Source organism: Rhynchophorus ferrugineus, unplaced genomic scaffold (genome assembly GCF_030347505.1).
Source record: "Rhynchophorus ferrugineus isolate W39M unplaced genomic scaffold, kcgeb_rfMv2 rfM8, whole genome shotgun sequence".
NCBI lineage: Eukaryota > Metazoa > Arthropoda > Insecta > Coleoptera > Curculionidae > Rhynchophorus > Rhynchophorus ferrugineus.
The window spans coordinates 14,167,172-14,192,643 of record NW_027472587.1 but is presented as its reverse complement, the minus strand read 5'-3'; the positions used below and the strand labels follow the sequence as shown (position 1 = coordinate 14,192,643).

At 38.7% G+C, this 25,472-nt stretch overlaps 3 protein-coding genes across 10 annotated transcripts in view; 1 reads left to right on the top strand and 2 right to left on the bottom strand.

Annotated features, from left to right (window-relative positions):
• The window catches only part of Crtc (CREB-regulated transcription coactivator), a 39,268-nt gene extending 29,893 nt beyond the window's left edge, over positions 1-9,375 (top strand). For all 4 annotated transcript variants that reach the window (XM_076411631.1, XM_076411630.1, XM_076411633.1 and 1 more), the window contains 3 exons: positions 3,389-3,587; positions 5,565-5,721; positions 6,628-9,375. In XM_076411631.1, coding sequence (XP_076267746.1) covers positions 3,389-3,587; positions 5,565-5,716 — 351 coding nt within the window. In that variant the 3' untranslated portion in view covers positions 5,717-5,721; positions 6,628-9,375. The remainder of the gene's footprint in view (positions 1-3,388; positions 3,588-5,564; positions 5,722-6,627) is intronic.
• A 905-nt stretch (positions 9,376-10,280) lies between these two features.
• Positions 10,281-12,375, bottom strand: LOC143200871 (uncharacterized). 3 transcript variants are annotated; one of them, XM_076411628.1, is made up of 6 exons: positions 12,208-12,375; positions 11,958-12,150; positions 11,761-11,902; positions 11,426-11,703; positions 11,143-11,369; positions 10,281-11,090 (listed from the first exon to the last, which is right to left on the bottom strand). In XM_076411628.1, exons 1-6 carry the CDS (start codon positions 12,288-12,290, stop codon positions 10,382-10,384), a joined length of 1,632 nt encoding a protein of 543 aa, XP_076267743.1. In that variant the 5' UTR covers positions 12,291-12,375; the 3' UTR covers positions 10,281-10,381. The 3 variants fall into 3 exon arrangements, with proteins under 3 accessions (XP_076267743.1, XP_076267744.1, XP_076267741.1); XM_076411629.1 differs by having other exon boundaries at positions 10,281-10,908; positions 10,969-11,090; positions 11,426-11,902; positions 12,208-12,372; XM_076411626.1 differs by having other exon boundaries at positions 11,426-11,902.
• Positions 12,376-13,376: 1,001 nt separating this feature from the next.
• Positions 13,377-25,472, bottom strand: part of Sdb (SAXO downstream of blistered) — a 58,718-nt gene continuing 46,622 nt past the window's right edge. For all 3 annotated transcript variants that reach the window (XM_076411612.1, XM_076411611.1, XM_076411613.1), the window contains 2 exons: positions 24,241-24,487; positions 13,377-21,738 (listed from right to left, as the gene is read on the bottom strand). In XM_076411612.1, the coding sequence (XP_076267727.1) occupies positions 13,970-21,738; positions 24,241-24,487 (8,016 nt within the window). In that variant the 3' untranslated portion in view covers positions 13,377-13,969. The remainder of the gene's footprint in view (positions 21,739-24,240; positions 24,488-25,472) is intronic.

The following is a 25,472-nucleotide window of genomic DNA, read 5'->3' as shown; positions in this document are numbered from 1 at the left end:
TTTTTTTCGTTATCATACTTTGAGATAAAGCGGGTATTTACTAGAGAACTTGTTATTATTAAAATACTATGGTTTGGGTTTTAGCATCACGTTTTAAATGAATCGAGTCCGCATTGCCGCAAGTACTTCGGGATGATCGAGGGAGGGCGCTGTAGTCGTATAGCGAAATTTAAACTAATTTTGTTATACTCTTGTTGCTTGTCAGGGAGTGGTAAGTCGCGTTTGTTATAACCTAGTGCACACACATGTCCATTCCCGATGTTCCTCGTGATTGACATCATGATCTTATCGAGTCATCCGTCATCCGGCTTCTTAGATCATCTTTCTTGATTACTGTTAACCCGTTAGAATAGATTGTGCGACTTTGGAAGCGGTCTGAAATTTAACGAAATCTCTTCAGGCTGTTTTATACTAACACCGAAGTATGTGCGTTTGAAATATGAGTCTGTTAATGAAAGTGGTAATCAAATTTTAATCGTATATGAACTACACAGAAAATATATACAATAATAAGCTGTTCAATAAGTTTTAAGTTTGACTGTATCTATTTTTTTTAATTACATCTTAACTGGTTTGCACTTGCCTCAATACAAGACTAGTATCGGACAAATACATCAATATTTCTCCCCCATAATTAAATTAAATTATACTACTTAAGTTAAAGTTAAGATTACACTTATACACCAAACAAGTTCGTGTAGTTTGGTTCTTTGTAGTTTAGTGTTGCTTCAACGTTGCTGTGATTTATATTTGATGTTTTGAGGCCATATCTTGGAGAAATTCATAGGTCCATTTGATTTCGAGGTTATCATACAGTTCTTCATTAATAAAGTAGCGATCAGCATTGGTAACTAATCGAAATACTTTGTTTGGCGACTATATCTAATTGACACTATTTTTTGTGAACACAAAGTTTCAAGTACAGAGTGTTCTATGAGGAACTTCAATGTTTATAATTTATGTGTTCTTTTAAAAATTAACTATAGACTGAATATTTCGTCATTTAGTTTGCGCTAGCTAGAAAAACTTTCCAGTTAGTTTCGATTCATCTAGTGCAAAATTTGTTCTAGGATCTGTTCCTTATACATCTTTGATCATCCATATCCATCATCGACGGATGTTGGAGCGGCAGCGTAAAATCGTTCAAATTTAAAGTTTAAGTTGTCTCAATGAACACTCTGTATGAATTAAAATATGTATATGAACTTACTACACTTTTCCATGAACTTACTACAACAGTAAAATTAATAAAATGGTAATTTTCTTGTCGAACGACAAAGCTTATTGAACATCCTGATATAAAGAGCAAAATACGGCATATACTTAAACATTTGGCAGATACAAATATATAAAATACTGGGAATTTCACGGTTTATTAACATGAAATGCTATATGTCCCATAAAACATCTAAAAACTATTATTTTCTGAATAATTAAAGTATAGTTGAGTGATAAACCGTACGGAAATTAAAAATAACACTAATTAATACAAACAGTGGCGCTGTTAAGTGTATAAATGTGAGTGCATGTTGTGTTGATAGGACTGGGCACAGCTAGTAGCCAGCCTAGTGGAGTCGGGCTGCACTTGGAGCGCTGAACTGGAGGTATATGCAGATAATTTTGTTTCTTTTGTCCATTATTACCTTTTACTCTGACTATTGTTTATTTTAGTTCTTTGATATCTAGGTATAAGGATTTGTTATTGTTTTTATTTTTACTTTTTTTTGATATTGGTTCGCGCGCCAAATATTAAACGCTTTCCCAGCACTCAATCGATCTTCGATTAATAGCACAAAATGTTCTATCACTATTTGTATCCTTCTTCCTTTGTTTCCGTAAATTTTATTAAGTCTATATACGATACTGGCTACATGATACTTGTGTATATACATTTTCCCGTCTAAACATGGAAAATTATTTGGTTTGCTCCTGTCTAATATATTATAAATTTTAATCACACTATATCTTTATCTTTATATGTAATAAAAATAACGTGTCTTTGTAACGTTCTCTTTCAAAGATCATCTTAATGTAAAACAGGTATATTATGGAAATTAATCACAATCTTAAATAATGTATTATGAATTTGATCACCCTATTCGTATTATATTTAATATATCATTTCTGTTTCACTGTTTATTTTTTTGAAGATGAGTTAATATTATAGAATTTAATCACATTTCTTAATTTTGATTTGTGTGTATTTATTATGTTAAAAATTAAAAATTATTTCCTATATTAAATTTATTTCCTTCAGTTTAAAGTTTTATGAATTTTGATCAATTCTCTTACTAAAAATAATGCATTATAAGTTTTTATCGGTCTCTGGCACCTTTTATCTTTAAATGTCATGAATAGTTCTGGTATATATTTATGTTTATTAAAGCTTTTTAAATCAATTTGTGACTTTTTTCTGTTTAAAAATGAAAAATTATTCTTCACAATTATGACGTATTATTATTATTATAAGAATAAATTCAATATTGTGATTTGAATATAAATGTTTGGTTTTTTATTTATACAAACATAATATTATTTGGTTTTTTCCGGTTTAAGTTGCGAATGTTTGATCAGTTTTGATGCATTTCATATATATTAATGAAATACAGTGGAATATGTCCTTCTTTTTTTATTTTTAGACATATAGACATTATGGAATTTATGAGTTTTGATCAGTTTCTTATATTAACACATTTTTTTTATTTATTAAAGTTGAAATAATATTATGGAATTTAATCATGATCTTTGCTTTTTAAATCAATTGTATCAAATGTATATTTTCTGTTTAAAAATTAAATAAGATCATTCGTTTTTTTTCTGGTTTAGAGTAACTGGTTATAAACCAAAGAGTACCTTGTATTTGTGGTTAAGTGAAAATGAGCCTATACAAGTATTTTTTTTATAATTATGGTTTATAAGCCAAATAACATAATTATAATATTGTCAAGTGATTGTTATTTATATATAACTATTTTATTGTTTGAAATATTTCAAGGGCCAGAAAAGTTAAAGTTTGGGTGTTAAACTTGATGACTATCGACACCTAGAGAAAACCAAATTGCTTTCCACTATTTTAACGGATATGGAAATTCAAGCTTGCTTCTTGTTCCTTTTTAGTTCATCAGAACGCCTTATATGTGTGCCACTCCATTCCATTGTTCATAATTCAGCCGTTTCGCATCTTTGTTCATTGTGTAGCAGCATGAAATACTTTAGTGTTCTTCGTTACAAGCATGCATCTCCTGACAGCACTGATAGGGTTTACCTTAAGACTCCAGTATGCCGAAATAATAAACCGCCATGGAGTGACAACCCACCCCAGTTCCCCGCACGACCCGATATTCGTTCTTAATGTGTCCTTTTTTTCTGTTCTATTCGCGCTATTTAGTCCGACTCGCCCATCGGTCAAATCCCGTACGGAGACCAGACGTCCAACGCGCAGATGATGCAGTCGCACGCCCAGAACGCGGAGACCGGGTACTTCCCTACCTCGCCGTCGCAGCAGCTGGTGTTTCCGTCCCCGTCGCCAGGGTTGCAGAACACGTCGCCTAACACGCCCACCAGCCTGCCGGAGATAATTCTAACAGGTTAGCAATGACATCTTTACTTATAAAGACTTGAACCACAAAGCCAAAGTAGCAGAAAACTCAATAGGTGTCTCTGGAGAAAAGTTGCACAACATTCAATAACTGTAGTTTATAAAAGGACGATACATTACTAGACATCTCCGGTTTTTGCGAATGCGCCTATTAGGACCATTTAATTTTAAAACAGAATTATCCGAGTTTGGCGCATGCGTACATACAGCTTTATTTACTTATCTTTTTATCGTGATTATTAGATTTAATGTCGAATATATTAAGTAGGTAAATAGGTTCAGGAAGTAAATAAAAATGGTAAAATTTTTGAAATAACACATTTTATTTAAAAAAGGATTGAATAAAACGAAATAATAAAAATATAATTAATATACGAACAGTTATTCTATTTTTATAAAAACATCATATTATACATCAGTTTTTTTTATAAATAAAAATACACAAATATGATATATAATTGATTTAATGTTGAAACTATATAAAAGGAGGGAAATAAACAAAAAAATTTTGAATAACACATTTTATGTAAAAAAAAATATTGAATAAAATGATATAATAAAAATAATTTCTATATGCCTTTCTATTTTTATAAAAACACTATATTTGAACAATTAATAATAACTCCAAGAACCATATAAATAAACATTACCATAAAAAAGACCAAAGTCGTTTATATCAAGCACAGCCATTATAGTTAAAACCAAACGAAAAAGCCACCACTATATACGAAAGTAGTAAAGTTTTCCTAAAAATCTCCAAATATTATCGCTGCTATTCTTGATCCATTAACCCCATTAATGAATTGACTACGTCGAGCTTTCGATTAACATATTGTACATTTACGGGCCTAAGACGAATGGTTGATCGTGCTGTAAAACTGAAAAACATCTCAGTCGATACATAATTATTTTTACAAAACAATAATTTATTTACCTATGCTCTTAAATAATAATGCATTGTATTTTCCTTGTCATTTGATCATTAGGGTGTCGTTGATAATTTTTATAGTTTATTCTTTTCTATGGTTTACTCTATGCAGGAGAGTGCGCATGCGCCAAATCCGGAGATGTTGCGAGTAATATATCATTATCCAAGATAGCAGTGAACGCACACGTCATCTCAATTTATGACGTCAAAATGTCGCAATGTTGCCGCGTTCAAGTTTGACAATTACAGTTAATTAAACAGCCACAATAGCTTGTAGATTAGAGTTGTTTTATTATATTTACATTGAGCTCTTTTCTAAACTACCTATGGTATCCGCTGGAGGCTTAATCAACCTAATTAATAATTGTACAACTGCGTAATGTTTTTTTTGTTTTCATTAGAGAACAATTTACCTTTTTATGTTTAATACTTGTTTCGTTCGTTGATGGGTTTTCTTGTCAAGTCATTCTGATATCACTGTATTTCTCCTTATTTTCTTCTAACAGAAAGATAGAAACAGAAGAGAGTTCATCCAAACAGAATGGTGTTATTGTAGACAATCATTTCGACATATCCAAACAGTTTTTGCTTATATGTATATTGAAATACCGATGTCTGTACATAAATTGAAGTAACTTTTATCCCTTAATCTTATAACATACTTTTAAATATTATATTATTTTAAAATCAATGTCTGGAACTTTCATTTGACCTCTTTGTTATTTTTATACTATTTAAATTCTATGTCTTCTAACAGTAACAGTTGAAGTAATTATGTATAACTCTCGAAGAGCTGCATATCCATAGTTTTTTATGAAAACTTTCAGTACTAACAGTTCGCTCTGAAATTGGCGGATTTCTATGATTCAAAAGAAATTCTGAGATTCAAAACGAAAATTCAGAGTGCCTTGGTTAAATAATAAGTTCAAAGTAGTGACATCTAGATATTGGACGTCGCGAAACATTACTACAAAATTGCCTGCAAAGTTAAATCTCTATTTTATCTGCGACCTGAACTACTCGTTTTTTTTTTCGTAGATTGTTCAGCCAATCAGGACCTACGCAGACAGCTCGACAGCGATTTTCTAACCGACGAACTGAAAGAGGATCTTGGAGTGTTGAATTTCGACGAACTCCAGATGCTTAACTCGATAGGGGTATCGGATATAGTGGAGGATTTCAGGTCATAACAAAAGTAAGTTGTTGCTGCTGGTTTCGATATACATTTCTACGAATATTAGTAAGTGTGATATTGGAGTTTTTATAATTTGGATGCTTATTTGTTTATATTATTAATTTAAAAGTTTTCTTCTTCGCTGGAAATTACTTTTCTGCATCATCTTGTCAGTGTAAAAATTCCACATGTTTTTATAAAGGTATGGAGTATTGATTTCGATTATGTTTTTTTTTTATTTTCCTTGATTCAAAAATCAGCCCAATATGCAATAAGTATTTCTTATCTTAATAAGTATGTAAATAAATTTTAAATCTTGTTCTAAACTCTGCATCACTACATTAATTAGGTCAGATGATACTAAACGTTTTAGTCTAAGCACTTCACCACTATTGCTTACATTTGGCTGATTGCCAAGTGCATTGGGGTGCACTGACACTCTTTTTAAGTACTTAATTCAAACACAATGAATTATATTAGTTATGGGTTCTAGAGAGAAATCACGCTGTATCACTTCACTAGTGATGTAGTACAGAGCATCAACTACAGCTCGTAACACCTGGGTTTGCAAACGTTGATTGGGCATAACTATTAATTTGTACAGCAATGTCTTGTTACATAAACCACTACATTTCGTCTAAGATGTCTATCTAGTTGCCAAGTTAGTTATCTAATATTAATGTTCTTCCATGCAACGTAAAAGTTAACATAGTAAGTTTAGTTTCATTGGATTTAATTCGTCAAGTTTTCAGCCACACTTGTATCTTATTAAGGTGTCTTATTGGAGTCTATACGTAATTCCATTATTGGACCCCCGTGAGGTGCTAAGATTGCCGTGTGGTCTGTGTTTGTTTCCCCAGTTCTGATTTTTTAACTCATGCCTTAAGCAGCATTAACCTAACGGCCATCTTTTTGTTTTGTTCGCAGGGAATCGGCGACGAAGTAAAGTCAACCTGTCCAGTTCATCGCAATATCCTACCTGGACCTCTATTAAGTGTGATCGTTTAGAATTAGTGACATTTTGAACATGCGTTGCCAAGAGGACGAAGAAAAAGATGAAGAAAACGAAGTGTTGCCGATTTCTCCCGTTTGTTTTTGGTCGTGAAATCAACAGCAGACCATTGGGGGCAGCCCCAGCAGCCGGTTCAAGTTCACTTTGAATCGCGCACGATGTAAAACGAAAACCGTCCAAAAACAAAAAGAAACAAAACACGTAGCGTGACGCTCAAAGCTATTTTGATTACGCGAGTCTTTTTCATATCTAGCTCCATGAATGGAAGAATCACCACTTAAATGCAACGAAAACGCCGACTGGAGAAAAGACTAAGCGACTTAGACTTTAATGAGTTAATTTGTTTCAATCCAAGATATCGATTAATTTCAATTATTTTTGACATTTTACTTCCCCCAAAAATATTCTGCATTACTCAAATGGACGCTAAAGTTTGATCAGTTCAGGGCTGTCACCATAAGAGTGAGAATATTACCTTTATTAAATGTGTACATGTTAAAAACGTTACTTTACTTCAGTATATTCTAGCAATTGTGTTTTAATATATCATCATGCATAGACCATAAATCTGAGTAAAGGAATATGAAGAATTGTTTTGCTATGTTTCTCCAAAGTAGTGTATCAGTTTAGGCTTTAAGTTTTGAGTCGTGAGAACTAACTTATTTTCACTGATACACACACCTTTTCACATTAAATCAGTTTTTCTAATTAGTGAATTATTCTTTACTTAGAATAACTAAAACATAACAAAAGAGTATTGTGAAAGTTTTTTTATAAACATATATTGTGCATCAGATGTCTTTAAATTAATTCATTTCATTCCAACAATTTTAATATTAAGAGAAATAAATCTGAAACAAAATAAACCTTGATTGAAGCATTCAGAATCTTGTCTTGTTTGGTGAATTTTTGAATGTCTCTGAATCTTAGGGTTATAAATATTTAAAACAAATATCAACATACAGATTTGTTATATGAGCTTAATATTTGGATGGATGGACTGCCATTTTGAAGTATTCTATATTATATGAGCGTTCCCTGGGGTTGGAGTGTTTTATACAATACATATTGGTCTAGTTTTTGGTATCATTACATTCATATATATCCAATACACTCATGTAGAATTTTTTTCAGAGAAATAAATCATGTCATGGATATATATTTTTCTTGCAATTATCCTCAGTACTTAGACAGAATAAGATTACATAAATTGATTACAATTCTAAAATAAACAGTTATTCTTTTGGTTCTCGACAGACACTCGAGTTGAAAATGAATACAAAAAGCCCTAACATTTAAATAAATCAATTAAATATGTCGAAAAAAATTTAACTCATTGATTTTAACAAAGGGACAACGTAAAACACTTCTTCGAGAATGTCTTCAAATGCACAAAGCTTTAGATATTTCTTTATAGTCACCATGCGAGAATCAATAATCCAACTTCAGAGTATCCCCATTGATCCTCGTACTTTGATCGTTTTAGTTATATATCCCAAGGACTTTCAGGAGGTGTGATTCACGAATACCACATTTCACATGTTTAATGAAACTAGAGCACTTTTTAGGGACTAGTTTATTGGAGACACCAGTCTTCAACGTTACGTCGAGATGAGTCATATTTCGCAGGCGGCCTTGAAAATAAATGACTGTTTCGGCGCCATCAAAATAGTGTCTTTGAGCGTCACCGGTGTATATGTAATATATAGTCCCAAATCTACTAGTCAATTTATCGACAAATCTGGTCTAGTTACACGGATGTTCTAGTAGTTATTCGTTAATATTAAAACAGAAGTCTACGCGCTCCCTCCGTCGCCGGTGCATCCTGGACGGACGTTGACGAACTACTCTACCCCCCCACCCCTCGGCCTTTGTTTTTTTGGGACTCCCGTTGTGCTGAAATACATGAAATGAAACAATTAATATCAAAGACTGAAGGATAGTCTTTTAGACGACTGTTATCGTAGAAGATTGAATGATTTTAATTTTTCGGTACTTGCAACTTGTTTAGTTTACCAAAATGTTTATAGATCGGTTAAATTTTTTATATATTGTATAAATTGTTTATCTTAGGTGATAAAGTGAAAAATTTTATAAAAAAATATAACAGAAACAATGATGGAACGACTTTTACCAATGTTTGTACTAGATGTTTGCGTTCTGTTTCGCGTTCGTCGACCAGTCGACTTAATTTTTCCAAGATATCAAGATAGTGTTTTATCTGCTTTGCTGGTCAAAAGCCGAGTTGGTCGAGATTGTATATATGGGTAGTGTTGACATCAGGAGACCAACATATTTTACGAAGGAATTATCGTTCTTTTATAATTTTATATACCCGAACGATCCAGATTAAACGATTCTATGACAAAAGAAACATTGACTCTCTGTTGAATGTTATCAACAGCATTATCCTGCACAAATTTACATGCTCAAACAATTGAAACCATTTGTTCTGCAGTTTCAGTTTTTTTTACCTAATCGGTATCCTACGTGTACCCTTTTGACCAGCAAGGCATGTTATAAATGGTTTTTGGTTTTGCTGATAACTGTTTTTTTCTACTCTCGAAAAAAGAAGAAACAAATATCAGTCCATTAGACGGACAAAGAAAAAGTATATTGTCTCGTGTTACTCGGATAAATCTAATAAAAAATCTTTTTGATAATTATGATGGTTTTATTGAGTCTATTTACTAGGTTGTTCGTTATGATACGGCCTTATTTCGTTTGTAATTTTATTTTTTAAGAAGCAGTTCTGCATGATCTATTCAAATTGTGTCCATTTTGAATAACAAAACTTCAGTAATAATTGAAACAACTGAATACCCAGGGTGTATTGATTGATATGACGGCTTGAACTTTTGGTTTACCAATGTTCAAACCAAGTTTTAGGTTTAAAAAAAAAATGAAACTATAAGTAGGATTTCAAAATCACAACAATTATGAAATGAAGAGATACATCCCTTAATAGACTATATTTTTATAAGAATACCAATTTTAAGTATCAAGACATCAAATAACATTATCACCCATTATTATAAAATAATGTAAATTTTAATAGTATTTACATTTCTTAGATTATTTTAAAGGTATTTTTGGGTCCGGTGGTATGGATTGGGCGTTTTGTGAACTTGATAAAAAACCAAACATTTATTAATATTTTTAAATTATATCAAAACATAGCCCAGTTGAAGGGTTGTTATTATCGATACAAGTGTTTATTTTTACTTAATAACTGAAAAGGACCATTGTTTCTAAGAGCTATTTGAGAACATGTTTTTTGTAAAGTAAATTTAAATTATGTAAAATATAAAGTTGATACACAACTTCATATATCATCAATTCTAGACCCTAATACCCTCTTAATATGAGTCTTATTATTATGAATTAAGCTAGAGACAGACAGGACAAAGAGGCTCTAGAAATTATTGTGATAAGATTGGAGCTCTGATATATCAAGCGAAACTAAATTAGTCGAATGAAGCATAGAATTTTATTTCAAGGCTATAGGCTAATATCATAAAATCAAGTATGTTTTTGGTATACATTATTTCAAGTAAAAGTCGGTGTATATATGTATATATTTATTTTGCCATATAATATTTCAGATATACTATATATCTCTTTATTGTAAATATTTGATACTTAGTTTGCTAAATCATTGTATTGTTGTTAATCCCTTTTCACTCTCTTGTATCTGATTAGTTCGCCTTCGTAATTCTGAGGTAAAGGACCAAATAAATCCTTATCTAACATATTGGCCAGTTTCAGCTGATTCCCTCTCGATTCCCTTTTGTTCCTGCGCTTGAACATACTGCGCTCCTTCACCGCTAACAGATGATTCACCACTGGGCCGCCCCCGTGAATGGCCACCAGGTCGGCGAAACTTTCACGTTTTTTCCGCGCAGACATCGCGTCGCTTGATGGATCGATTATCCGGTAGATATCGGGGTCGATATCCAGGGAGTACTTGCCGTCTTGAAAGCGAGCTTGTTGTTGGTGAGCTCGCTTGTTTGTCTCGGCCGGACACACGCAATTTTTCTCCCCTTTGCATTTACAGTTCTTCTTCTCCCTCGTTGTTTCTTCGATTATCCTTTCTTCGTTATCGTCTTTATCTAATTGCTTCTCGTCAGTGTCATCGTAATGTTGTAGATGGCGAGATTGGAAACGTATCTGAGATAAATTGGCATCGATATTTTCTGTAAGTAATGATGTAGTTGGAATGAAATGATAGCGAGGCAAGGAATTTATATTGTTACCGGGATTGTCGATTTGACGCCTTCGTCTTATATGGGGAACCAAACTATCCTCGTTATTCTTCAGGGGATCTATGTCACTAGTCTCTTCATCTACCAGGGTGGCTATAATATTTCTCTTTCGTCTAGAATCAGGATGAGTTAAAACGGGTTACTTTAAATTAATTGTGATATAACCGTTGAATGGAGTCTTGATCGTCCTCGCTCTCCTCTTCGTTCTCGGTATCCTGATCGGCTTTCAGCCGCTCTATCTCATTCTGAACCTCCTGTTTCAGCATGCTCAGTTTTTGTTGGATGCGGTTCTTCATTTCTTCGGATAGGTCATCTCGCTTCTCCCTGTCATCCTCGGCTTGATCGTTTTCCGCATCGTTGGCGTCCTCGTAGCGCCTCGATCCATCTTCATTCTGTGTAACGTTGTTATAAGACTGACTGGTATAGGGCAGGGTGGTCGTTTTATTACCTCGGTTAACGCCGTCTTGTTCGCCGCTTGCGCCGGCTGCCCTTGGGGTTTGTTGTCTTCGCCCGTTTTAGTTTCGCGCTTGGCGATCGCGTCGTCTCCCTCGATCAGACCGATATCGCTCAGGATGCCCTTTAATTTCTCCTCGGCCAAGGCGTCGTTGTTCTCGATCTTCGACAGGGCGTCAGTCAGCGAATGCATGTGTTTCTCGCCGATCAGTTTCCGGTTCGAGTTTCTCTTGGCCCGATTGGCTTGCGGCACCCTGTCCAATCTGCTGTCAACTTTGAATTTGGCAAATATATATGGATATCGTTCGTTGATACTAGCAGACTTGAAACCTTTGCCGTAGTCGTCTTCTTCTTCGTGTTCGAAGTTTGACGTCTCCGAGGACGCGTGTCGCTTGGTCATTATTGGATCGATCTGGACGGGTATCTGATCTTCGGCGTCGACTGGTAACAGTCTATAACTGTCCTGGTAAGGCTGGAGGAGACATTGGCGTGACAAACAGAAGCTGTTATTATTTAATCGATCCTACCTCTAAAATACCGATGGGATTCTCGTTCTTGTACATGATAGCGCACATTCTCTTCGAATTACCATCGAAATACTCCCTCCTCATTCTCTTATGACCCTTAATGATGAAATTCTTGTTTTTAACGCGATGCGGTCGGTATCCTTCATGGAGCGACTCGCTCTGATCGTCGGAAGCGTCAGCCTGTTCTTCCTCGCTGAAAATCACCTGGTGTCAACCGACAATAATACTAATTTAACTTGACTCGTCTTACTTCTCCTCGGAAATCTCACTCGGCCAAATGTCGGGAATAATAAGCATGAGACTAAGATATAAAAAAGCGATGTATATATTCATAATAAGTATCTTGTATTACATGTCTCGTAATGACAGCACGTCATTAATTAACTCAGGTGTCATACCTAGTGTAAAATGAAGACCAATCAGGAAAGCCTTAAAAAATGCGGTTCTAGTATCAATTATAATATTCTCAGATACAGGTCAAGACTTACACAAGATTTAACATATTATATATTATTTTAAAATATTACCGGAACAATATATATTAAATATTACAAGTATACAGTATATTGTAGATAATTCCTTACCTACTATGTAATATGTACTATATTACAAATGGAAAATATCACCATGGATAGATTTGCTGATGACAATGACACAACAGCGAATAAGTAACATAATAAGCTGCTGTTGTAAAAAAAATTCAGGCATTCATTCAGGTTAAATTCAGGCTCAAGACCGTATACCATATTATATTTTGTAGTGAACTATATTTAAATAAAGAACATAGCTAGAAAATTCAGTCAATATTTGGACGCTTCAAAAGATGGGTATTTTTTTAACACTGCTTTAAAAATATCTTTAATTATAAAGTATCTTAATAATCGTAAAAACCTCCAAACTTATATAACCTGAAATACATTGAACATTTTAAATTAAAATATATCTATTCATATTTTATTGAGAACTGAGGTTTTTATCTTTAACTCAACTTTGTTTTTATTTAATGGGTTAAATAATTATCTTATATTTCATTTAAATATTATTGAGTTAACTTTTCTCGAAACATCTAAAGGTATCTCGGTCTCGAACCATTTATTTAAATACCAGTGTATTTGGAATTCCTGTTTTATTTGTTGTATAAAGAAATATGTGGTTGCCTACCAATTGTGATATTCAGAAATCTAACCTCACAAAACAAAACCAGCTATAAAAAACACTGTTTGCTGGTAGTTGTTTATTTTATATCCTACTAGGAATAAGTTGATTAAATATTTGACTTACTGTCGATTTTCATTCATACAAATAAAACCGCCTAGCTGGATTAATAAACACTTTATTAATGGTTTTAACGCTCTAGAACATGTCATTAATTTATTACTGTTAGTGAGGCGATTAATTCATTTTAAATAAAACATATGATAGTACAAAAGATTTCTTTATTTATTTACTTATTCACAAATCCTTTGACACCCCCCACGATAAGTTTCCTTATTTGAAGGTGTTTACAGTGCGGCTGAGAATTTTCCCAAAAATATACTTTTATCCAGATAAAAGTACCTTGGAAGAAGAAAGACGGAGAGTTCACCAAAACGTCGGAAAACGAAACGAAAATCAAGACAGCAAGGAAATGAAATAAATAAATAAGCAAGAAACTAATTAATGAAAATATATTTATTGGGTTTTACACTTTCTAAGCTTGGCAAGCAAAATATATAAAAATATTTTATCTTTATAGGTAAATATATATAAATTGTATATAAAAAAAATTAATCCCTATCGTATAAAACCCAGTTACCGCAAGCCTTTTAATTATTGCTATCTTTGTCGAAAAAAATATAAATGAGTAAATATAATAATAAACAAACATTAGGAAACATAAAATAATTTCCAAAAATGATTAACAAATAAACAAATTCTATCACAATATCAAGTTAATCCGGTTAATAACAGTCTATATAATAATAATAATAATTGAGACTTTTAAACGGAATGAAATTGTATTTTGAAACAAGTTAATTACTAACGACGGGCATGTAAAATTTGTGAGATTTAGTGTCTCTGGTGTGTTTGAATGGTCCCTTGGGTGTGTTAACCAGACCGGCTGGACAGGGTCCGATGTTTCGAGGCGCGTACTCCTTCTTGTAAGAGGTCACCACGTTGACGTTGGTGTCGCCTAGAGTGATGTTGGAGACGTTGGAACGTCTCGTCACTCTTTCGACTCGTTGAATGTTCTGTTGTTTGGTGAATTCGCCGTAGGATTTTGCTTCGGATTGACCGTAGAAGTGACCGCCGACGGATAAGTTATCTCTACGGACAATCTTTTGGGGCCTTTCGATGACTTGGTATGTCGTAGACTGGAGACTCCTCCGGTTGGAATTGTTAACGGCTTCTTGTTGAGACCTGTGCATGGAACTTAAACTGTGCCTCTCGTTATTTACAACGGTGCGACCTTGGTCGTGTATGTTACAGACCGACTTTCTCATGTCTAGTGCGGACGAGCTAGTGGCGTGAAGAGCCTCACTAGAGGTGTGCATTCCTTTACGGTGAAGAATCTGATTGTTGATCTCCTCGGAACTAATGGTGCTCTTTCTGTGATGCGATCCAGAGGATTGCTGCTGCACGTTTGATACGTTCGTTTGACTACTGGAGTGAATAATGTTGTTTTGTCTCACCACGTTTCTGTTTTCGACGTGCTGTTGAGACTGGGTTTGTTGGACGTGTGTTTGCGACGAAGACTTTTTGATTTCATTCACTGCTTGTCCCGTTTGTCTGGTGACGGTGCGAGTCACCCTAACTATCGTACCATCATCCAGTGTCTTGACATCGGTAGAGACATTGACGTCGCGTTTTCCCGCATCGACCACGTCTCTGTTGGTGCCGTTGATGATGGTTGTTTTGTTGACCACCCGTTTATCGACATTTTCTACGTTGTTGACCACTTTCTTGTTGACGACGTGCTTCTGTACGTTATCTACGTTGGAGACCACCTTCCTATTGATTTGTTTGTCTACCTGCTCCACATTGTTAACGACCTTGGTATCGACCACTTTCCTGTCGACAGACTCGACGACATTAGTGACTTTCCTGTCGATGTTCTCCACGTTCTGAACCTTCCTGTCCACCTTGCGAATATAGGTGTTGTAATTGACTTGATTCGTCGTCTGCATGGTGGTCCTGTCATCGCCGAGACTAATGTGCGACTCCATATGCCTCCTCTTGTCGACCACGTTCCTTTCCGGCGTCTTCCTGGGTGTTTTCTCGAACGTCTCCTTCGACGTCGTGACGGTCTCCATCTTACCACTACCGACCTTCAGGTGATCTTCGTGCTTCTTGACTTCGGCCCTCTCGCCTCGCACCACGGTGTACTGCGATCTTGCCACGGTGGTATCTTGGAACTCGCCGGTGATCTTTAGGTTGTCCTGCGGCTTCTTCATTGGAACCCGTTCGCCTCTAGTGGGCTTGAAATCCTCCTTGCTCTTCGGGGTGCCGACGAAGTCTCCCTCCGGCCTCAAATTATCCGGATGCTTGACGATATCGGCCCGTTCGCCCGGCCCGTACTTCGGTTTCTGGGGAGTCTCGAACGCGCCCTCGGGCCGTAAGTTGTCCTGGGGCTTCTTGGGGGTGGGTCTCTCGCCGGGTTGGTAGTGCGGTTTTTGCGGACGGTCAAAATCACCCTCCGGCCTGAGGTTGTCGGTTTGTCGGATGGGGGTTCTACGCTCGCCGGGACCCACTTTCGAGGGCGTTCTCTTCTCGAACTCTCCCTCCGGACGAAGGTTGTCCTGGGGTTTCTTGGGAGTCGGTCTTTCGCCCGGCTGGTATCCCGCCCGCTGGGGCCTATCGAAGTCTCCCTCCGGACGGAGATTATCGTCGTGTTTGATGGGCGATCGACGTTCACCAGGTCCGATTCTGGACGGCGTCGGTCTTTCGAACTCGCCTTCGGGGCGTAGATTGTCCTGGGGCTTCTTGGGAGTCGGTCTCTCGCCCGGCTGGTAGCCGGGTCGCTCGGGACGATCGAAATCGCCCTCCGGACGGAGATTATCGTCGTGTTTTATCGGCGATCGACGTTCACCAGGTCCTATCCTCGACGGCGTGGGTCTTTCGAACTCACCCTCGGGGCGCAGATTGTCCTGGGGTTTCTTGGGAGTCGGTCTTTCTGTTGGCTGAAACTTGGGCTTGTCTGGACGGTCGAATTCGCCCTCTGGACGTAGATTGTCGTCGTGCTTGATGGGACGACGTCGTTCGCCAGGTCCCACTTTAGTTGGCGTTGGTCGATCGAAGTCACCCTCCAGTCTCAGGTTGTCTTCGTGGCGGATCACCTCGGTTCTCTCCGTTCTTGTCGTGAACTCGTCCCGTTTCCTGTATTCGTTGAACTCGCCCTCCATTCGCAGGTTGTCCTGGCGAATGACAACATCGGCACGTTCGCCTTTAACCACGCGGTAGTCGTCCCTCGTTCTTCTATCGGTGAATTCGCCCTCCACCTTTAAGTTGTCCTCGTGCCTTATCACTTCCGAACGTTCGCCCTTCACCACCCTGTAATCATCCCTGGTGCGCGTATCTATGAATTCACCTTCGATCTTCAGGTTATCCTCGCGCTTAACCACGTCCACTCGTTCTCCCCGCACGACCTTGAAATCGTCGCGTCTAGTGATCAGCATGTCACCCTCCGGCTTCAGATTGTCGTCGTGCCTGATAGGTTTGCGTATTTCAGCCGGACCCACCTCCTTTATTTCCGGTCTCTCGAACTCTCCCTCCGGTTTCAGATTGTCCTCGGGGCGTTTCTGCTTGGGTCTTTCGGCGGGAACGAATTTATCAGTGGTACGTTTTTCAAATTCACCTTCAGGTCTCAAATTATCCTCTGGGCGTTTCTGTTTAGGTCTTTCGGCGGGTTGATAGCCGGGCTTGTCAGGACGTTCAAAATCACCTTCTGGGCGTAAATTGTCATCGTGCTTAATCGGTGAACGTCTCTCTGCTGGACCGATTTTAGTTGGTGTTGGTCTCTCGAAGTCTCCCTCTGGCCTGAGGTTGTCCTCTGGACGTTTCTGCTTGGGCCTTTCAGCTGGTACGAATTTATCGGTGGTGCGCTTTTCAAATTCACCTTCAGGTCTTAAATTGTCCTCTGGGCGTTTCTGTTTAGGTCTCTCGGCAGGTTGATAACCGGGCTTTTCAGGTCTTTCAAAATCACCTTCTGGTCTGAGATTGTCATCATGTCTGATCGGTTGGCGTCTTTCAGCTGGACCAATTTTGGTTGGCGTTGGTCTCTCGAACTCTCCCTCTGGCCTGAGGTTGTCTTCTGGGCGTTTCTGCTTGGGCCTTTCAGCTGGTACGAATTTATCGGTGGTGCGCTTTTCAAATTCACCTTCAGGTTTCAAATTGTCCTCTGGACGTTTCTGTTTAGGTCTTTCGGCAGGTTGATAACCGGGCTTTTCAGGTCTTTCAAAATCACCTTCCGGTCTAAGATTGTCATCATGTCTGATCGGTTGGCGTCTTTCAGCTGGACCAATTTTGGTTGGTGTTGGTCTCTCGAAGTCTCCCTCTGGCCTGAGGTTGTCCTCTGGACGTTTTTGTTTAGGCCTTTCAGCTGGTACGAATTTATCAGTGGTGCGCTTTTCAAATTCACCTTCAGGTCTCAAATTGTCCTCGGGTCGTTTCTGTTTAGGTCTCTCGGCAGGTTGATAACCGGGCTTTTCAGGACGTTCAAAGTCACCTTCTGGTCTGAGGTTGTCATCGTGCCTGATCGGCTGGCGCCTTTCAGCTGGACCGATTTTAGTTGGTGTCGGTCTCTCGAAATCTCCCTCAGGCCTGAGATTGTCTTCAGGTCGTTTTTGTTTGGGTCTTTCTGCTGGGACGAATTTATCATGTGTGCGTTTTTCAAATTCACCTTCAGGACGTAAATTATCTTCCGGACGTTTCTGTTTGGGCCTCTCTGCTGGTTGGTAACCAGGCTTTTCAGGACGTTCAAAGTCACCTTCTGGTCTGAGGTTGTCATCGTGCCTGATCGGCTGGCGCCTTTCAGCTGGACCGATTTTAGTTGGTGTCGGTCTCTCGAAATCTCCCTCAGGCCTGAGATTGTCTTCAGGTCGTTTTTGTTTGGGTCTTTCTGCTGGGACGAATTTATCATGTGTGCGTTTTTCAAATTCACCTTCAGGACGTAAATTATCTTCCGGACGTTTCTGTTTGGGCCTCTCTGCTGGTTGGTAACCAGGCTTTTCGGGACGGTCAAAATCACCTTCTGGCCTGAGATTGTCATCGTGTCTGATTGGTTGTCGTCTCTCAGCTGGACCGATTTTAGTTGGTGTGGGTCTTTCAAAGTCTCCTTCAGGTCTTAGATTGTCTTCGGGACGTTTTTGTTTAGGTCTTTCTGCTGGGACGAATTTATCATGAGTGCGTTTCTCAAATTCACCTTCGGGTCTCAAATTGTCCTCCGGTCGTTTTTGTTTAGGTCTTTCAGCAGGTTGGTAGCCAGGCTTCTCAGGACGTTCGAAATCACCCTCCGGTCTGAGATTGTCATCGTGTCTGATTGGTTGACGTCTTTCAGCAGGACCAATTTTCGTTGGAGAGGGTCTTTCAAAGTCTCCTTCGGGTCTAAGATTATCTTCAGGGCGTTTCTGTTTAGGTCTTTCAGCAGGGACGAACTTCTCAGGTGTACGCTTTTCAAATTCACCCTCAGGTCTCAAATTATCCTCTGGACGTTTTTGTTTAGGTCTTTCTGCAGGTTGATAACCAGGTTTCTCGGGGCGTTCGAAATCACCCTCCGGTCTGAGATTATCATCGTGTCGTATCGGTTGACGTCTTTCAGCTGGACCAATTTTAGTTGGAGAGGGTCTCTCGAAGTCTCCTTCAGGTCTGAGGTTATCTTCTGGTCTCTTTTGTTTTGGTCTCTCAGCGGGAACGAACTTTTCTGGAGTTCGTTTCTCGAATTCTCCTTCCGGTCTGAGGTTATCTTCAGGACGTTTCTGCTTGGGTCTTTCGGCTGGTTGATAGCCAGGCTTTTCAGGTCTTTCAAAATCGCCTTCTGGTCTGAGATTGTCGTCGTGCTTGATCGGTTGACGTCTTTCAGCGGGACCGATTTTGCTTGGAGTGGGTCTTTCAAAATCTCCTTCGGGTCTAAGATTGTCTTCAGGTCTCTTCTGCTTGGGTCTTTCAGCAGGCACAAATTTCTCGGGGGTCCGTTTTTCAAATTCACCTTCAGGACGTAGATTGTCTTCTGGACGTTTTTGTTTGGGTCTTTCTGCCGGCTGATAGCCAGGCTTTTCTGGTCTTTCAAAATCACCTTCAGGTCTAAGATTATCGTCATGTCTGATCGGTTGACGTCTTTCTGCTGGGCCAATTTTAGTTGGAGTGGGTCTCTCGAAGTCTCCTTCAGGTCTGAGATTGTCCTCTGGACGTTTCTGCTTGGGCCTTTCGGCTGGCTGATATTCTGGTCTTTCCGGACGTTCGAAATCACCTTCAGGTCTAAGGTTGTCCTCTGGTTTCTTTTGTTTTGGTCTTTCGGCTGGCACAAATTTATCAGGGGTACGTTTTTCGAACTCACCTTCAGGGCGTAAATTGTCTTCTGGACGTTTTTGTTTGGGTCTTTCTGCCGGCTGATAGCCAGGCTTTTCTGGCCTTTCAAAATCACCTTCAGGTCTAAGATTATCGTCATGTCTGATCGGTTGACGTCTTTCTGCTGGGCCAATTTTAGTTGGAGTGGGTCTCTCGAAGTCTCCTTCAGGTCTGAGATTGTCCTCTGGACGTTTCTGCTTGGGCCTTTCGGCTGGCTGATACTCTGGTCTTTCCGGACGTTCGAAATCACCTTCAGGTCTAAGGTTGTCCTCTGGTCTTTTTTGTTTTGGCCTTTCGGCTGGCACAAATTTATCAGGAGTGCGTTTTTCAAACACACCTTCAGGACGTAAATTATCCTCTGGCCGCTTTTGTTTGGGTCTTTCTGCAGGTTGATATTCAGGCCTCTCTGGACGTTCGAAATCACCCTCAGGCCTGAGGTTATCTTCCGGTCTCTTCTGCTTAGGCCTTTCAGCAGGAACGAATTTTTCGGGAGTTCTCTTCTCGAATTCGCCTTCAGGTCTGAGATTGTCTTCAGGGCGTTTCTGCTTGGGTCTTTCGGCTGGTTGGAATCCAGGCTTCTCGGGTCTTTCAAAATCACCTTCTGGTCGGAGATTATCATCGTGTCGGATTGGTTGACGTCGCTCAGCCGGACCAATTTTGGTTGGAGTGGGTCTTTCGAAATCTCCTTCGGGTCTAAGATTGTCTTCGGGACGTTTCTGTTTAGGCCTTTCTGCTGGTTGATATTCGGGTCTTTCAGGGCGTTCGAAGTCGCCCTCGGGGCGGAGGTTATCTTCTGGTCTTTTTTGTTTCGGCCGTTCAGCAGGAACGAATTTCTCAGGCGTGCGCTTTTCAAAATCACCTTCCGGCCTAAGATTATCTTCTGGTCTCTTTTGTTTAGGTCTCTCGGCGGGAATGAATTTTTCAGGGGTTCTTTTTTCGAACTCCCCTTCGGGTCTGAGGTTATCTTCTGGCCTCTTCTGCTTGGGCCTCTCGGCGGGTTTGAACTCTGGCCTCTCGGGTCTTTCGAAATCACCCTCAGGTCTTAGATTGTCTTCAGGCCTTTTTTGTTTTGGTCTTTCAGCGGGTACGAACTTCTCTGGAGTACGCTTTTCAAAATCACCTTCAGGCCTCAAATTGTCTTCAGGGCGTTTCTGCTTGGGTCTCTCGGCAGGTTGATATTCCGGCCTCTCAGGACGTTCAAAATCACCTTCAGGTCTAAGATTATCTTCTGGCCTTTTTTGCTTCGGTCTTTCGGCAGGAACGAATTTGTCTGGTGTTCTTTTCTCGAACTCGCCCTCAGGCCTGAGGTTATCCTCCGGCTTCTTCTGCTTAGGTCGTTCAGCAGGTCTGAACTCCGGTTTCTCGGGACGTTCGAAATCACCCTCGGGTCTTAGATTATCTTCAGGTCTTTTTTGTTTCGGTCTTTCAGCGGGCACGAACTTCTCTGGTGTACGTTTTTCAAAATCTCCTTCAGGTCTCAAGTTGTCCTCGGGACGTTTTTGTTTAGGTCTTTCAGCGGGTTGGTAGCCAGGCTTTTCCGGACGTTCAAAGTCTCCTTCAGGTCTCAGATTATCCTCTGGTCTCTTCTGTTTCGGCCTTTCCGCGGGAACGAACTTTTCAGGGGTGCGTTTCTCGAAGTCTCCCTCAGGTCTCAGATTATCCTCGGGCCGTTTCTGCTTGGGGCGCTCGGCAGGAACGAATTTCTCCGGAGTGCGCTTCTCAAAATCACCCTCGGGCCTTAAGTTGTCTTGAGGTTTCTTGGGCGTCGCACGCTCGACGTACTTGGGCGCGTAATCGTCCTTCGATTTGGGGGTACCCTCGAAAGGTCCCTCCGGTCTTAGATTGTCCCTGTGAATGATGACTGTTTCTCTCAAATCGGTCGTGTCGAAACTGCGATAGATGTCTTGATTGGTGGTGGTGATTTCCGTGTTGTTGGTCGAGTAAAACTTCTCCACGTCGTCCTTGGTCCAGGTCCTGCGACGCCTGTCGACCTGCGGCGTCTTCTCCGTGTACTCCACGGTGGTAGAAGTGTCGAAAGTCATGTCGCCCTCGACAGTGAGGTTGTCGCGTCGTTTTTGTACCGTGGTTCGTTCCACGGTTGTCGTGTAATCGACGAAATCAGTCTTGGAGGTGGTGTCGGACACGAAGTCGCCTTCGATCTTCGTGAACGTGTTCCTCCTCACTGGACTGGTACGTGGCACCAATTCGCCAGTGAAATCAACTTTTGTGGTAGTAATATCTAAAAATAAAATTAAGATTTATAGTTTTACCAGATGTTACTTGCCCAAGAATACATTTCTGATATCGCGAATGTTATTTCGCGATATCAGAAATTATGTTATTTCATCGTTTTACCACTATCTTTTCCTATTTATCTGGTAGGTGGTATTTGAATATGGTGAGCTAGATGAGAGGAAATAGGCCATAATCAGAGCTGGGAAAAATATATACTTTACATGTCAGGTATTAGGTTATGTAAATAGAACAGAACTAATCCAGAACGGCCTATTAATAAGTAAAAGAACAATTTTCTTCCATGAATATTAGCTTTCTAAATGTACTATCAGAAAAACAAACTGTTGTCGGGGAATAAATAAAACTTGCCATTGAGAACTGTCTTTCTATAGGGACAAACTTGCGTTATGAGCTAAAACTAGCGTTCATGTATGATATGGTTTTTTACTTCTATCGTTTAGGAAGCGAACTAACTCTAACTCCATTTATGATATGCTGTGCATGAATTATTAGATAACTTGCAAGATTTTGTATTCTTTGGTTGATTTTATTTATTAGTAAATAGTTTGGGTCAGATTATATAATAGATTTATAGGTCATGTCAACAGAAAGATTGATCAATGACAATATTTTTCTGCAGGACAAATATTTAATAAAATAAAGATCCTTAACTGTAATGTGTTTTCTCAAGCAGACGTGGTAGCCCATCCTGATGCCCAATATTTTAGGAGATGGTTTTGCTGGTACGAAATTATTACCCAGAATGATGTTTTGGACAGTTTCTGATTCCACAAAAGTGGATGACAGATGATTTAGAAGCTGAGTTTTTAAAACCTGAAGAACTAGACCATTGAGCGATGGTATTAAGATAATTTCACTCGTTCAAACTTGGTGGAAAACAAAAGGGAGTTACAGCATCAGCGAAAATGATTGTTGACATTTTACACTTACGAGACGGTTGCCTAAGCGGATCTTAAATGTGAAAAATGATTTTACTAAAATAAAGAATATTGCCCTTTATGTATCAGGAGTGTAGTTAAATAATTAAGTAGTTTCAGGTTAGATCTAATGTCTTTTCTATGTTGAGGAAGACTGGAATCGTGCGCCATTTTTAGCTATTCCTAACAGGTCAATTGAGAAAAGTCCCCGGCCTACCATAGTAAAACACATTTTTTTGACAAAATTAATAGAGTGATACGCTGATTATAGCGACCCTCCAACTTTTCGATACCATTTTTGTAGTACGATTTGTCCTTTGCTTCAAAATAGGCCTCAGTTTCGGCGATCACCTCTTCATTCGACGAAAATTTCTTCCCAGCGAGCATTCTTTTGAGATCTGAGAACAGGAAATAGTCGCTGGCGATCAGATCTGGAGAATACGGTGGATAAGGAAGCAATTCGAAACCCAATTCATGGATTTTTGACACGGTGTTTTGGTGAAGCAACACTTTATTTTTCTTCAAATGCAGCCGTTTTTTCGGCGATTTCGTCCTTCAAACGGTCCAATACCGCTATGTAATAGTTGCTGTTGAGGGTGCTTCCTTTTTCAAGGTAATCGATAAAAATTATTCCATGCGCACTCCAAAATACAGATGCCATAATCTTGCCAGCCGATTGTTGCGCTTTCCCATGGTTTGGAGAGAGTTCATCGTGTGCAGTTCACTCTGATGACTGTCTATTGGACTTCGGAGTGAAATGATGGAGCCATGGTTCATCCATTGACACATATCGACGAAAAAATTAGGGTTTATTACGCTTGATCATCCTTAAACACTACTCCGAATCTTCAACTCGTCTTTATTTTTGGTCAAAAATTAGCTCGCGCGGCACCCACTTTGCACAGAGCTTTCTCATACCCAAATATTCATGAATGATATGATCTACACGTTCAGTTGATATCTTTAGAGGGTCCGCTATTTCATTCAATTTCAATTTACGCTCATTCAAAATCATTTTGTGGATTTTTTATTATTTTCGTCGGTAGCTATAATTCTGGTAGCGCCATCTATGTGTCAGGCCGGGGACTTTTCAATTGACCTGTTAATGTTTTGTAATTAGTCATGTCAAACTGGTAGAGGGAAAGAACGAAATTAGAGTGTCGATACCAATTTAGAATTACTTCCACCATTCTCCTAAATATTTTTCAACAGATTTGTTCGTAATTGGAGAGCACGTTTTTTGGTTTTGTTAGGCTTCGATATTGGGACTAAGGTACTGAGTCTCAATTTAAAGGGCAAATTATGAGAATTCCATATTTCATTGTAGATTCTTAATAGAACATTTAATACTAAAGGAGGTAGATTAGCATGAAGGGTACATGGAAGACCATCAGGATCCCGAATAGGCGATCAATCTTTACGTGAAGATCTAGTGAGATCCCTCATCAATATCAATAATGATTATTAGATGTATAAGAATATAACTTCTGAGAATTAATTTTAAAACATGAAACATGTATTTGCGTCTATAGGTACATTAAAAAATCGCAAATTAAAAATTGTATTACCAGTGAACTCTCCTCCTAGAGTGATGTTATCTTCATGACGAACAATTTCCGCTCTATCTCCACGAATCACACGATAATCGTCCACGGTCCTCTTTACAAAATCTCCCTCCGGCTTGAGGTTGTCCTGGGGCTTCTTAGCGACCGGTCTGTCGGCTGGTTGATAGCCTGGTTTGTCGGGTCTCTCGAAATCACCTTCCGGCCTCAGGTTGTCTTCGGGCCGCCTCTGTTTCGGCCTTTCTGCCGGGATCTAATGGTGGTAACCAAGACAAAAAGTCATTATTGATTTTGTTCGTTGTTTTTACTGCTCTTGAAAAATTAATGAGTCAGATCGATAGAGTTGGATAATTGTAGTGAAGAAAAAGTTGAAATGAAAGTGTCAAGAAATGAGAATGTGAAAAAGAAGTATATATACATTATTGCGCTTCATTATTTTTTTAAAATTACTGTTTTGTTTTTCGTTTTAATATTTTGAATATTTTTGTTATTTTTTTAATTTTCAATAATAGATAATCCGTGGGAAATGAGCATTCCTTGTCTCTATTAAAATTATTAAAAGCACTAAGAAATTTGTTAAATTCTTCATCAGTTAATAATATTAGATGCTTGCATATATACTCAAAATTTTTCAATTTTTTTTGAGGGCTTATATTTAAATAATGATACGGTATATTTTAATGAAAATAATTTGCATCATTTTCTACACTTTTTCCCTTTTATTAGGCATCATGGCGATACCGTGTCAAAAGAAGACTACATTTAAAGTTTCCCAGAGTCATTCTCAAGTTAGCGTTTTGTATTGTTTCTATTTTTCGTAAATAGTTGGTAGATTACAGTAAGCAACCTTAAAAACATACGTGGCGTGGTTTCGAAAATTCAAAAGCAGTGATTTCGATGTGCAAGACAGAGAACGTTCTGGTAGACCGAAAAATTTTGTAGATGCGAAATTGTTATTGGATAAAGACCCATCCCAAACTCAAAAACAATTGGCAGAAGCTTTAAATGTGGCCCAAGGAACAATTAGCGACCGATTACGAGTAATTGAACACATCAGTTGAATGACAGGCAAATGGAAAATCGAAAAATCGTGAAATATTGCCCCAAAGGTATGATCAGAAGTAATTTTTGCATCGAATAGTGACGGGTGATGAAAAGTGGATTTATATAAGCGAAAAAAACAATGGTTATCGCCTGTCGAAGGCGGCCGATCGACTCCAAGACCAAATGGTTTTGGT

Excerpts from the sequence above, each read along its gene's own strand:
- LOC143200871 (XM_076411626.1), bottom strand. The coding sequence starts at position 12,290 with ATGAATATATACATCGCTTTTTTATATCTTAGTCTCATGCTTATTATT. Across the intron at positions 11,903-11,957 it reads ATCCCATCGGTATTTTAGAG|CCTTACCAGGACAGTTATAG; the intron begins GTAGGATCGATT and ends TGTCTCCTCCAG. Across the intron at positions 11,370-11,425 it reads ACAAGACGGCGTTAACCGAG|AATGAAGATGGATCGAGGCG; the intron begins GTAATAAAACGA and ends AACGTTACACAG.